General features: G+C 50.6%; 1 protein-coding gene across 1 annotated transcript in view; it reads right to left on the bottom strand.

The window, feature by feature from the left end:
* Positions 1–367: 367 nt before the first annotated feature.
* The window catches only part of SKAP1 (src kinase associated phosphoprotein 1), a 264,424-nt gene continuing 251,594 nt past the window's right edge, over positions 368–13,197 (bottom strand). The window contains exons 12-13 of the mRNA XM_034756270.1: positions 1,615–1,724; positions 368–746 (exon numbers count right to left, since the gene is read on the bottom strand). Coding sequence (XP_034612161.1) covers positions 1,623–1,724 — 102 coding nt within the window. The 3' untranslated portion in view covers positions 368–746; positions 1,615–1,622. The remainder of the gene's footprint in view (positions 747–1,614; positions 1,725–13,197) is intronic.

Below are 13,197 nucleotides of genomic sequence, written 5' to 3'. Positions count from 1 at the left end.
CTCTCTCTTTATTCCCCCCCCCCCCCCCGCCCCACATTGATGGAAAGATGCCAACCCATCCGACTTCTGGGCTGGCCAGTCGTGGAGGCTGAAGTTCTCTGTTGATCCCCAGAGATAGGGCAGCACACAGAGCGTGTCCTCCCAGCCCCACAGCGGAGCTGATGGAGCTCCTATCAGAAGAGGCTGATCACAGGCCAGAATTGGTTTATGGCCCGGGAGTCTACCAGGGTCAGAGAGGGAAGGCCAGTTCCAGCGTTGTGTCCTCTCCTGGCACACGCCCGTCTCTCCTCCCTGATCGCCGAATCCAGCCGCAGAGCGAGCCAGGGTCTGAGCCTACAGGGACGCTGAGACGCTGCCAGAAACCATGAGAACGAAAAAAGAATCTCTTTATTCTGGGTCTTCCCCCCGGCTCACAAAAGAAAACAGAAGTGGCCCCTACGTTGGCCGATTGCTCAGGCTTCTCGTCAGCTGGGGTAAGAGCCACATACAAAGCCACGTGTCATTCCGAATCACGTGGGGAACGAGGCCGATATTACGGAATCTGGAAGGGTGTGTGCGTTAGCTTGGTAATTGGCTCGGTGACAAACGGGATGCTCTGTGAAACAGCAGCCACGTGGGTGTTGGGACGTGAGTCTCTTCACGTGGAGGTGGAGAAGGTTTCCATAGGTGCCCGAGGGGCAGCAGGGGAGAGGACCCCAAGGTGGGGGCGGCTGTCCAGTATGTCGGGGAGAGAGGCACCAGGGAGTCTAGGAGGAAAGAGATACAGGAGTGAATATTGGCGAGGAGAAGATGAAAAAGGGTGTGACCAGGGCACAAGCAACCTGTCTGGTGCACACCCAGCGACTCACGGCATGGGAGGAGGTGACTTCAGTTGATGCAGCAAGAGGCGGTGTGGGCCACTGGTTAGCGCAGGTGATTGGGAGTCAGGACTCCTGGGTTCTATTCCCAGTTCTGGAGCTGACTTGGCACGTGATCGGCCAGCTCTGTGCCTCAGTTTCCCCACCTCTCTACAGGGCTTTGAGAAAAGTGAAAAAGTGATCTATAGCCAATGCTCTGCCGAGTATTATTATGACTACCACCGAGATACAATGTTTTCTGGAAACACAATCTTCTGGGGTGCTGTTGGCTCCATCCAACCCGAAGGTAACGACTCTTTTCTGCGCTTCACACAGGGATCTCCAAGTCAGGGACATTTCCATTGCAAAGCCCCTGGCTCATGGTCACAGCTGGACTCACCTCAGACGCCTGCCCAGGGTCACAGAAAAGCTGGGAGGGGAATGCAGAACCCTTGATTCCCCAGTCCTGGGCTCTAACCCGCCGCCCTCACGCTTTGAACATCAACGGCGAATTCCTCCCACCTCCCACCTTCCTGCCTCCTTCGCTCCAGTGTAAGATGAAGACCAGAAGATGGAGCCAAAGGCAAAACCCTCCCAGGTTTCTCCACGTCGATCTTCACAAAAGCTTAAAAACATACCCCGGGACTGTCCCAGTCCCAGCCGAGACATCTCAGACCTCCTGGCAAGACAGTTTTGTTATGAGCGAGGGGGTGTGTGCGCGCGCCATCTCTAAAGAAGTGTGAAGAGTTAATCACCAAGCAGCGGCTGTGCCTCTTACCCATTGGATCATCTTCCCTCCAGTTCGTAGGCGGCTGTGAGGTATTCCTTTGGGACGATCCCCACCTCGCTGTTCAGTTCGCCGATCCACCAGCCATACATGTTGTACTCCTGAGAAAACAAAGCAAGAAAGGGCCCAACCATGGACATCCTGGACTAGATAACTTAGTCCTGCCTTGAGAAGACGTCTCGAGGTCCCTTCCAAGTCCTACGATTCTAGGATCTTAGATAGAGAGGATGGGGGTTGCCGTTAAATCACTAGACAGGCCCCCTGGGTTCCATTCCTGACTGCCACAGATTCCTTGGGCAAATCACTTCCAGTCAAATTTACACAGGTATCACCGACTAAGGCCAGTAGCCAGAATTAGACCAAAGTATTACAAATCCTAAGGAGCCTAAATTCTCGCACGCCACAGGCAGAGAACAGGAGAGACCGAGGTGCCATCAATGCGCTGGTAGGGCACCAATTAGTGAACCATGCCCACATGATCCTGGCAAGTGACCCACACCCATACGCTGCAGAGGAAGGCAACCCCCTCTCTTCCCACAAGATCCCTACCACTCTGACCTGGGGGGGAATTTCTTCCCAGCCCCACCTATGGTGATCAGTTAGACCCTGAGCATGCAAGCAAGACCCACCACCCAAGCACCTGAGAGAGGGAACGCCAACCCAGAATCCCGGCCCACCCCTCCAGTGTCCCACCTCCAGCTGTGGGCAATCTGTGATGCTTCAGAGGAAGGAGACAGAACCACCCTCCCAAAAAATAGATGGGGAAGGAGGCGATCCTTCCTGACCCCAACAGGGGAGCGGCTGGAGCCCTGAAGCATGAAATAAATCAAGAAGAAACTAAGAATGCCATTCAGTGAGGTTGGGCTCTCCAGGCAAGCAGCTCCCAGCACGTTGCAAACAGGAGGGTGACACTCGCCCTTGTACAGAGGGGCAGCACAAGCATAGGCGCGGACTCCGTGGGTGCTTTAAAAAATAGTTGATCCGCTGCTCCCCCTTCCTCCAGCACCTCCTGCCTGCCGAGGATCATCTGTTCAGCGGCATGTAGGAGGCGCGGGGGGAGAGGGGGCGGAGCGAGGGCAGAGGGCGCTCGGGGGAGGGGGCAGAGGTGGGGCCTTGGGGGCTACGGGTGGAGCAGGGGTCAAGCTCCCCCCCCGGCAAATCAGAAAGTCAGCGCCTCTGAGCAGAAGGTCTAGGAAACCCCTAAATTCCACGTAGGGCCTATTTTCAGGGCGTCGGCAGGATATAAGCAGTGCATAGACGCAGAGGAATGCCCCCCCCCCCCGGATCACACCCATGGCCCAGCTCCTCCAGTGTGCTTTCACCGACAGCCACCAGCCCCAGCTGTTTCAGAGGAAGGCGCAGCACGTGGGATAAATTTTCACATGGAACGTTTCCTCCTAAACCCGTTGGCTAGAGGTTGGCTGGGGTGCTGACGCCCTGGTGCTGATCCTCTGCATAGCATGAATTAAGTCTCTATTTTACAGAAGGGGAAATGGAGGCACAGAAGCGCCACGGTTGGGGGTAGGGCCACACGATGAGAGACCGAACCCAGCCCTCCCGCCAGATGATGCTCTCAGTGGAGCCAGAGTCCGGCCTCTCCAACCCCAGGCTAATCCACGGACCCCGCTGCTTCCCAGCTGCGAGTGCAAGACAGGAGCAAACACCTGTCAGGGTGGCTGCCTTCAGCAAGCGATGCACTCACCAGGGCGCCGTGTGGCAGCAGACGCTGCAGAATCTTTGAGCCAAGCAGACCTGCCAGGCTGCCGGGTCCCAGAGTGATGAAAGACCCGCCCGCCCCCGGCCGCATTGCAACCCTCTCGAAACAGGAAGGAAAATCCCGCAGCAAAAGAGGAGCAAAGAAAGCTTTGCACGAGTAGCTGCCTTAGTGCGGAAATGAACGGGATCTGCACTCACAGCAGGAGGAAACTAACCCACCCAGGAGACCTTTGGCTGGAAGGGGTGGGCGGTGGGTCAGCGAGCCGTCCACCGCAGGAATGGAGCAATCCAGCCCTCCTCTGCCCACCGCAGCCCGAACACCACGAGGTATTTTCAAATCATTTCGGCTTTGATGAATTGCCGGGGCGCTGGCAATTGCTCATAATCAAAGGGAGGAAAATGCAAATGAGAGCCAGTCGAGAACTATCGGCACCAAACGTTTATTCCACTGCACCGTGCCAAGAAGAATTAAAACAACATTAAACTCCCGGCAATAATGTTTAAGTCCTCGTTTCCGAGTGCCAAATTGCACCACTCTGGATCATACAGATGTTTGTTAATTATGCTAATTTTTATTAAACTATTAAAACGAGGAGTGCACTGGCACAGCAAGCCAAAGCCCGGCACCGAGTGAACCCTGTTCTCGTCTGGAGGTGCTAATTTGCTAAGATGCTGACGCCTGGGTTTAGGGGGTGCTGAGCAGCTGGGTTTTTCCGGGGCAAGGGAGGAGAGCGATGGAGGACTGTTTCCCTGGAATCTACCTCATCAGCTTCCAGCAGGGCTTGCACAGATTGGGACGGGGAGTGGGTGGGTGGGGAGAAAGAATTTAGCTGAGACAATCATCTGGACGTTCATTGCTTTGAGAAGGTGGTGAACAGGTGCCTGTTGGGGTCTGACACGCACACTCCCTGCAGGGCGATACGCACCTGCGGCTCAACACCACCGTGCACCTGGCCGGAGGATCTCCAAGCACTTTGCATAGCCTCGTGTATCCCCATTGTACAGATGTGGCAACTGAGGCAACGGAGGAGGCAGTGACCTGGCCACGGTCAGCGACTGAGTCCAGGTTGCTTTACAACCCAGGGAGTCAACATCCTCCCCCTCCCCGCCCCGATCCTCCTCTTACTTGCACCAGTTTAATCCCGTTGTTTTACACGTCACTTCTGATTTATCCCAGTGCAAGAGGAGACTCTGCCACTAACCCCTTGTGTTATGCTCGATGCACACAGGTAACAAAAAACACCTGTTCGGCACGCCAGGAGGCCCCAGTTCTGCTCTCCACCCTGAGACCTCCTCCCTCAAACTCAGAGATCCGCTCCCAGCGGGACGGCCCACTCCACTGGCCCCAGCGCTCTCTGCATTTCCTCCCAGCGACCGGCAGTGACAAGCGCACCCGAAACAGACGCTCGTTCCACTAACCGGCAGCCAGCGGGTTTGCGCATGGGGCCGTAAAAGGATTTATGCTGCTAATCTCCAGCAGCAAGGGGAGAACAAACACACACACGCACGCACCCCCCGCCGTAAAAGGAACAGCCAATTCTATAACCGAAAATGTGCCCCGGCCACCAGCACAGGGAATATTTCACAGTTTGAATCAGCCTCCAGTGGGTTCCCTGGTGCCATTTATGGCCACGCGAACATCACGGCCCTCCTTAGCGAGCCGCCTGTCACAGGGCCTTGAATCCCTCCACGGGGCTGCAAATGCCCTGCCAGTAGGTGTCGGGGGAGGGAAGCAGCAGGCTTCTCCTCATAAGCCTGGAAAAAAAGAGATTGGAGCCCCCCTGCTACATGATTGCTGCATTTTAATTTCCAGCCGCCCCCGCTGCTTCCTATTTGTGTGATCTCTTCCAAGGCAGCTTAGCCGTGACCTGGAATGACCAGCCCTGTCCTGGGAACAGACGAGATGGCCGGGCCAGATTCTCAGCGGCTGGAAATCGGCGTAGCCTTGTTGACTTCAGTGGGGCTTCGACGACCGATGGCAGCGGAGGAGCTGGCTTTTGCCTTTGAAAGTTCAGGCAAAGACCTGTTGGGGTTTTCCAGCCTCCCATGTTAATTTAATTCCAGGTCGCGTGCTAATGGTTCCCCATCCCCACCCTGCAGGGCCCCAGAACCAGGGGGCAAGAGGAAAACGAAGCCCCTGGTTCATTGAGCCATAAGAACGGCCATACTGGGTCAGAAACAAAGGTCCATCCAGCCAAGTATCCTGTCTACCGACAGTGGCCAATGCCAGGTGCCCCAGAGGGAGTGAACCTAACAGTGATCAAGTATCAGAGGGGTAGCCGTGTTAGTCTGAAAGGTGCCACAAGACCCTCTGTTGCTTCTAACAGTGATCTCTCTCCTGCCATCCATCTCCTCCCTCTGACAAACAGAGGCTAGGGACACCATTCCTTACCCATCCTGGCTAATGGGTTTCCCCACACATCTGGTCCCACCCCTGGCGGGGTCTTCTGCTCCTGGCGTGGAAAGAGAACTTATTTGTATGGCGAGAGGACGGCTCTGTGGTGCTGGGTGCTGCATGGATACATAGCAAGAAACAGTTGCTGGAGAACGGCAGAGCTGTTATCCCTCTTTGACAGGCAGGGAACGGTACCTTCATCTCCTGTCTCTCAGGCCGGTGCTTTTAACCACAAGCCTGTTGCTTGGACCCTGAAACCGGGGCTGCATCCCCTCCTAGGCCGCAGGGTCATCAGGGGAACACTAGTGTGATATTAACATTGCTGCAAAGACAGCAACTGCTCCTCCGGAGTGAGCGTTCTCCCCCCACACCCGAAATACGTGCGTTTCCTTTCCTTTCCTTCTACCAAAAGCACAGCCGACAATATTTACTCCGGCTTCTGGCCCTGGCCAACATCCGTGCGCTTTCTGCCCGTCCTCGTAAACAACCCGTGCCTCCTTCAGGAACACAATCCATCAGCCCCCCTTCGCACAGAAGATCAATGACGCTTTGATGGATGCCCAAGGAAAAGCCAATCAATCAGGGACTTATCGGTTTATGATTGCTTGGCCCCATTATCAGTGTGTGTGTGTCATACATTATTGTTAGTCAAATGGAGGATCCTAATTCATAGGTGAGGCATGCCCTGTGCTGTTAGAGGGTCAGCTGACACCGGGAGTTTTATACCAGGTCAGCTATATATCTGTTGATCTAGAAAACTGGCTCCGAGCTGAAGCTAGCTCTGAAATTTAAAATTTACCTTCCCCCCTCAAAACTTGAAGCCAGCGGAAGACGCACCGTCACTGCTCAGAGACCTCGTTTATTTGGAAGCACTCACCTATGTTTTCCCAGCATGGGGGATTTTTATTGGGTATGGAGGCGGCTTCCACGATACTTCGGCTCCCAGCGAACCTTCCTGTTCTCCTCCCCCCTTCCTCGTTTATTATTCAACCTCTCTTCAGATAAATCACAATAAAAATGAATGATTAAATTTGCCCCCAACGATTATTTATTTGCTCTCGTTAAATGGGTTCCTGCAAGACGGGAGGTGGACAGGCCTAAGAACGCAAGCGGATGGGAAAAGCCAAGGGATGGCCTACGGAGCGTAGGAAATACGGGAAGTAGCAAGTGAGGGCGTCGAATGAAACGCGGCCATCCCCACGTGAGCAAAGCCGCCATTTGGGGAGAATGGGTTTAGCCTGGTTCATGCTGGACAGCACCAGCAGAACTTAGGAAGGGACTGGCCCCTGTCCAGGTCCGTGCACATGCTGTTACTGCTGTGTGTGCAATAGCATGCTTATTCCCAATGACTTCCCCCCCGGGGAGCTTTGCCTGCAGGAGGAGGTCAGGATTTCGCAGGTAACTTAAAAGAAAATCATCTGCGCAACACCGTCCATTTCGATGGCCTGCCACAATAAACTAGGTTCATCCCTGGCACGGGCCCCGGACTTGCACCACAGATGAATTTGGCCCAGAGTCAGAGATGGTGCACAAGGCCCAAGGACATTGCCTGACTGGGAATCAAATGAGCTCGTGGTCTCTGTGCGTATGCAAGCTGCAGGGGTGGGGTGTCGTCTGCCAGGGTAAAACACTGCTCCCCGGTACCGTGGTGTCAATCCAGAGCGACTCTGTGGAAGGCAAAGGAGCGACTCTGCATTTACACAGGTGCAGGCGCAATCCGGATCGGCAAGCGAGCGCTATTTTAGGAGGCCCATGGAGAGCGTGACACGGGGCGCTGTGTAGGACCCCCGCTAGCTCAGACAGCTAGATGCAGGAAAGACTTGCAAAGCAGCTCTGTAATTGAGGCAGGGGGTGCACACCGAAGAAGAGGGAGGGAGAGGTACGTTCATTTGCAAGAGGAAAAAGAAAAGGGGGGGGGGCGGACTGCTGAATTTGGAGACCACCGCGGCTGCCCCATTTTCAAGCTGATGGGATTGTGAGATCATGTGAAACTGCGGTATTAATATTTATTCCATAAAGCACGCGGCTCACAGCTTTGCACCATTCTGCCGCGCTCTGACCGCAGCACCAACCCTCAGGCACAGCAACACAATTTGGAAACAATGTGACGGAAATGTTTAATCTGCTCAGCCCATCTGTGCTGCGTATTTCTCCAGCGCTCCCTGAGAGAGCCGCCTTCGAATCTCCACATCGCCTTTAATATTCTCCTAAATCACCTCCCCACTGCACTTCAAGGGCCATTGCTACAATATCACAGGTTCATCTAAAGTGCACCGGGGTGGGGGGGCCCCCCCGAAGAACAGGGGTATGGTGGGGGGGAGAGACAGGGTGTTGCTTGGGCTATTTTTTATTTCAAAATAATTTCCAGGGACAGTCTTGCCATGCCCCTTGGAAAAAAAGTTATTGTGCTTTTGCTGGAAGGTGATTAGTGAGACTGTTTAGAACCAAACAGGCTGGGATGGAGGAAAATCATTTCCGAAGAATTGTTTTTATTAATCTCCTGCCCGGCCGCTCACGTTCAGGCCCCGGCTTTCGTTCGGCTGGCCTTCGGGCCCAATCCTGCTCGCAGTAGACTCCATCAGCGCCTGCAGGCCTGGCCCCTTGGGCAGAGAACGCCCTCCTAGAGCGGTGAAAAGCACCGGGGACTGGGAGTCAGGGCTCTCGGGTACCAACCCAGGTGCTGGGAGGACGCACGGTCTGGTGGTTACAGCTGAGAGTCAGGACGCCTGGGTTCCACTCCCGGCTATGGCACAGAGTTGCGTGCCTCAGTTTCCCCATGTCTTGTAAAACTTGAATGATCCCAACCCTCCCCATACCTGGGGGGAGCTGAGGTTTATTTACATAATGCATGCACAGTGCACGGCGGAAGAAAGACGAAATATGAGACAATTGACTTTTTTTTTTTTAAAACACACCCATCACTTCCATATCAGGTGGGGGGCAGCTGGTTGCAGGGGGCTCGCTCGAGGCCTGATCCTGAGAGATGCGTATCTCCTTCGACTTCCCACCAAAGCCTAGAGAGAGCTCAGTGCCCCACCAGCTTAGGCCCCTCACCTGTGCTCACTGGGGGGGGGCTGGCCTCCCTCTGAAAATGGGGTGAAACTGGGGGCACTCAACATCTGCCGGAAGTGCTTGGTGCCCCTGGCTCATGGAGTTGGGGCCACGCGTGTGCACACGAGGTCCCATTCTGCGTTAGCCCCCCCCCCCGCACCCCAAACCTGCCTCCGGCTGGGAAATAAATCGGGCTCCCTTTGAGCTACTCTGCGCATTCAAAGAGCGGAATAATGGCACACTCGGCACCGTTCGCTGGCAAAGGAGGGGAGCGGGGTGGACAAGGCGTCCCAATTGTGGAGCCTCCAGCCCGCCGGTGTTACATCATCTGCACACATAGGTGTTGCCATGGCAGCTGCTTATAGCTTCATTTCCTGGATCCCCCGAGGGGGGTGTCACAGCCGGATCCACCTGCTCTTTACCCTACCCTCGGTGGGGTCATAGTAAGGTCGCCAGAATAAATGAACGCGGGTACTAATGATCTGTTTGCTGGCTGTTTATGCTCCGTGTGTCAGGGGCACTCACATTTAGAGAGCTCATTATGGCTGCAATTAGACGGCACCATTGCTAGATATTTAACTCCTTTTTCTTTTAAATTAGCATTTTAATAACGTGCTTTGAGCAGGGGAAACAAAATGACCATTTTTCACGGCCAAACTTCTTAGCTGTAGGTGTAACTTTCACGGTAAAGTTGGGAGGGAAGCCAGGCCGGAGCGGTTGGTTCCCCTTCCACCTTTCCCCCACTTCTAGTCTCCCCTCCCCATGAGGGAAAAAAAATAATAAAGGGAGAGATTTTTATTTGCTTTACTGCACACTCGATTTCCTCAATGTGTTCTGCCGCCAATTAGATTCCGCTTGAAAGTCACGAACACTGGGGCCTGATGAAAATTAGCAGTCACCGGAGTTAAACTTTGTGCGTGACCTGTGAAGACGGCTTGAAATAATTGTGTGTGTGTGTGTTTGTGTAAAAGGATCCATTTATTTCAGATTCCCCCGGCTGAAAAAAAGGAAAGGGGAGGGTGGGGAAAAAGAAGAAAGCACCCATTAGAAGATCAGTGCTATCAAAATATCTTTATAAGGTAACCCCCAGGGCCCCTTCCTTTCAAAAGGTCACTACAATTATTTCTGTTTCGTTCATAACTCTTCTGATCATCTTATCAGACTGGGTGGGGGAAAAAAAAAAGGAAGAAAAAGAGGAGATAAGGCACTACCTGTAATTACTGATCCTAGAAGGGAGAGGGATGGAGAATTTATAAAGGAAGCTGGGGACTGGGAAACTGAATGAGATAGAAATGATGCTACAGGGGGAATTGGGTCTAGAAGTTTAGCTTTCAGGAACTTGAAAAGGCCCCTGTTTTAGTCACATGTGGTTTGAGCAGCTGAAAAGTACAAAGACCAGTAACAAATGGGAACATTTCCCTCAGTTCCCAGGGTCATTTTATGATGGCCGTTTATTTCCTTTTAATTTGGGACCTTAAGCTAAACATCATTTTGCAGACGAGGAGGTGAACGGGACTCCAGAAAATGTGCTGGGGTGGGAAAGAGAGATGTTTGTCAAGTGTGTATGTGCACACACATACAGATAGAGAGCAGTGCGTAGGAGATACTTTTCGCAGTTAGGGTTGGAAGGATGAGATTATTAGTGGTAAATGTTGGTAAACGTGAATTTCACCGTACACACACAATCCGATGGGAAAAAAATAGCACCAACGAAATATACAAAAAGGGCCGAATGAGAACATATTACAGTTTGATTCAAGGCTATTCACTTTGTCTATTTGGACCTCTGATGTTGACAATTGGTGTGCTAATGGTTATAAAGTTTCACTTTTTTAATCCCAACATCTATGGTCATTAAATAACCGTCGGACCTCCCCCAGAATTTCCTGTAACTGTGAAAATTGGGGGGAAAAACCCGACCCAAACTGAAAACAGTGCTTAAAAAGAAACATTGCAATTATCTGTCAAAATAAGTGAAAAAGGAAAAGGAAAACTTGAATTCTGCCAGGTCTGTGCATTTTATGCCTCTGTAGGAGATGGGACAAAAGCACGCATGCGAAAGTGGCTTTCAAAAACGTATTCCTTTCCTACTCTCTTGGAATCCCACATCCAAGTTCTGCCTGAGATTTTCTATTCGGACACCGGGCTCACAACTCTTTCCATGACAACAGACGGGAGGGGATTTCAGAGCGACAGGAGTTTGGAGGTCAATAGTTGAAGACCAGGAGTTAGGGATCAAAAACACTGGGACGACCCCCCCCCCCCACACACAGTTGAAATAAAGATGATCTTGGTGAACTACTGAGGAATCAAAAAAGGGGAAAAGTGCGAGGGGGAACTAAAGCAAGAACAAGGCAGGTTTTGTGAGAACAATGGTGCAAATGTTTACTCTTCTGTATCAGCTCAGTTGCACCTTCGAAGCTGCTGGTTCATAAATACAATACGGATGGCATAGGCTATAATTTGGTGATAGCTACCCCAGGACATATCTAGATACACTTCTGTTATTTTAATTAAATACTGCATTATGGTTTGTGACAACTTCATCGCTATAGCGTAAATGAATTTGGAATTAAAGTCTTATTTAGGCATCCAGCGTATCCCCCACCCCTCCATTTCTCAGTTTTACAAAGCAAAGGGCTATAAAATCAAGATGTTTGTTCATTTACAGATGGAGCAGTGTGGAAAAAAAAAAGGGGGGGGGGACACACTATAGAAGCTGACTCTGAAATACTCACGGCTTACGAGCATTCTCAGACAGGGGAGAGAATTCTTTTGATCATAAGTGGGCTACGCCGAGTATTAATTGTGTGTGTTTATTCTTATCTTTCAACCCGGGCTCGTCTGAACAATTATACTGATGGCCAGGGGATTTTTTTGCCTCTTTTGTTTAGTAGTTAATAGACAGCTTTTAATTTTTAAACTGTTGATTTGTTACTGGCACCGTACAGTAGAAGTTTTTGTACATTTCATTTGTGATCAAGGGGAGCGGAGCCGACTGAGTTTTTTGGGCAATGGATAGAGAGGCGTTATGGCAAAGGCAAACTTATTTTATTCCCGGGAATGGGAGTTTCAACGCCATCAATCTATTAACTTCCCTCTAATGAAACTAGACTATACGTGACATTTTGCAATATAACTGCTTTAAATGTTACCACATCAATTGGCTTAAATGTTACCCGCGCCTCATGAACCGGGATATGGTTTTATAATTCTCTCTCTCGCTCTCTCTAACAAACAGAGATTTCCACCAATATTTTACACTATCATTGGAAACAACAATGTAGGTTTAAATATAGGTGCTCAACAGGCGACAATTAAGAAAAGAAATTTACAAATAAGTTTTTTGTGACACTTCAAAAGGAGGTTTCCCTCCATGGCCTATTTGACAAATCAATGTACGTTTTAAAGTGTTTATGATCTATTTAGTGTGTGTGTAATTTGGATTTCACACTAAATATTTCCATTGTCCAACTTATTGTTGAATAACCGACAAAACAGAACAACAACCACCCTCACAGGAGGTAAAAAAAAATGACAGCCGAGTCATGTGAAAGTTATTGTCAAAGAAAGATGCGTCTGAAAATGACACCCTGCTTGAATATTTTTCTGTCTTGGCAACCCCAGATAAAATGTCCCCCTCCTTTTAAGAAATAAAACCGGGAATCTGTAGACATTTGTTACATTAGAAACAAAGCTTTTTCGCCACACATTTTAAACAGGGCATCTGAATGAAATGTCACCCCCACCCTCTTTGGCAGATTAGCAAAAGGTTTATTATTAAATCTCTGTCAAATAAAGGCAGAGTTGACTCGGGAGAAGCTGCCGGTTATAATACTGGCTTCAGAAAATGGAAGGAGTGTCACACTTAAAGACACAAATTTCCTCTGTAATATATTCGAATGGAAACCTCTGAATCCAATACTACATGGGCATATCTAATAAATTCACAATATTTCAGCCTCAACAGCCTACAACGGTTAGTTTTAAAGATTTATGTGGTAAAAAATTACTCAGTGATGAATATAGTTTATTCTGTGCAGTATTGGAGGGTATAAGGAATTAAGCTACTGTCTTTAAACAGTGAATTTATTATTACCTCTGTCAAAGATGAAGTCTTTAACAGCATTCGTTATAAAATTCAGCACAAAATAAATGGTCTGAATATTAAAAGGAGGGGGAAAAAATGCCGGAGTTTGCAAATGCACTGGTGGTTCTGAAGATGAACCCAAGACCGCTGCTAAAGTTTGCACAGTTCTGGGTAAATTCTTTGGTACACTCCTGGAAAATGGTTATGTTCAGACTTAAAGGGAGGCTGGTGTGTGTAAGATTTTGATCTCCCTTGCAGCGGCGTAAATGCATAGCAAAGAACACACTCCGATCTCGCTTATATCAGGGGAACCCCAAGATCG

The sequence above is a fragment of the Trachemys scripta genome, chromosome 23 (genome assembly GCF_013100865.1).
Source record: "Trachemys scripta elegans isolate TJP31775 chromosome 23, CAS_Tse_1.0, whole genome shotgun sequence".
NCBI classification, from domain to species: domain Eukaryota; kingdom Metazoa; phylum Chordata; order Testudines; family Emydidae; genus Trachemys; species Trachemys scripta.
The sequence above is the reverse complement of the archived record's forward strand: the minus strand, read 5'-3'. Positions and strand labels throughout refer to the sequence as shown.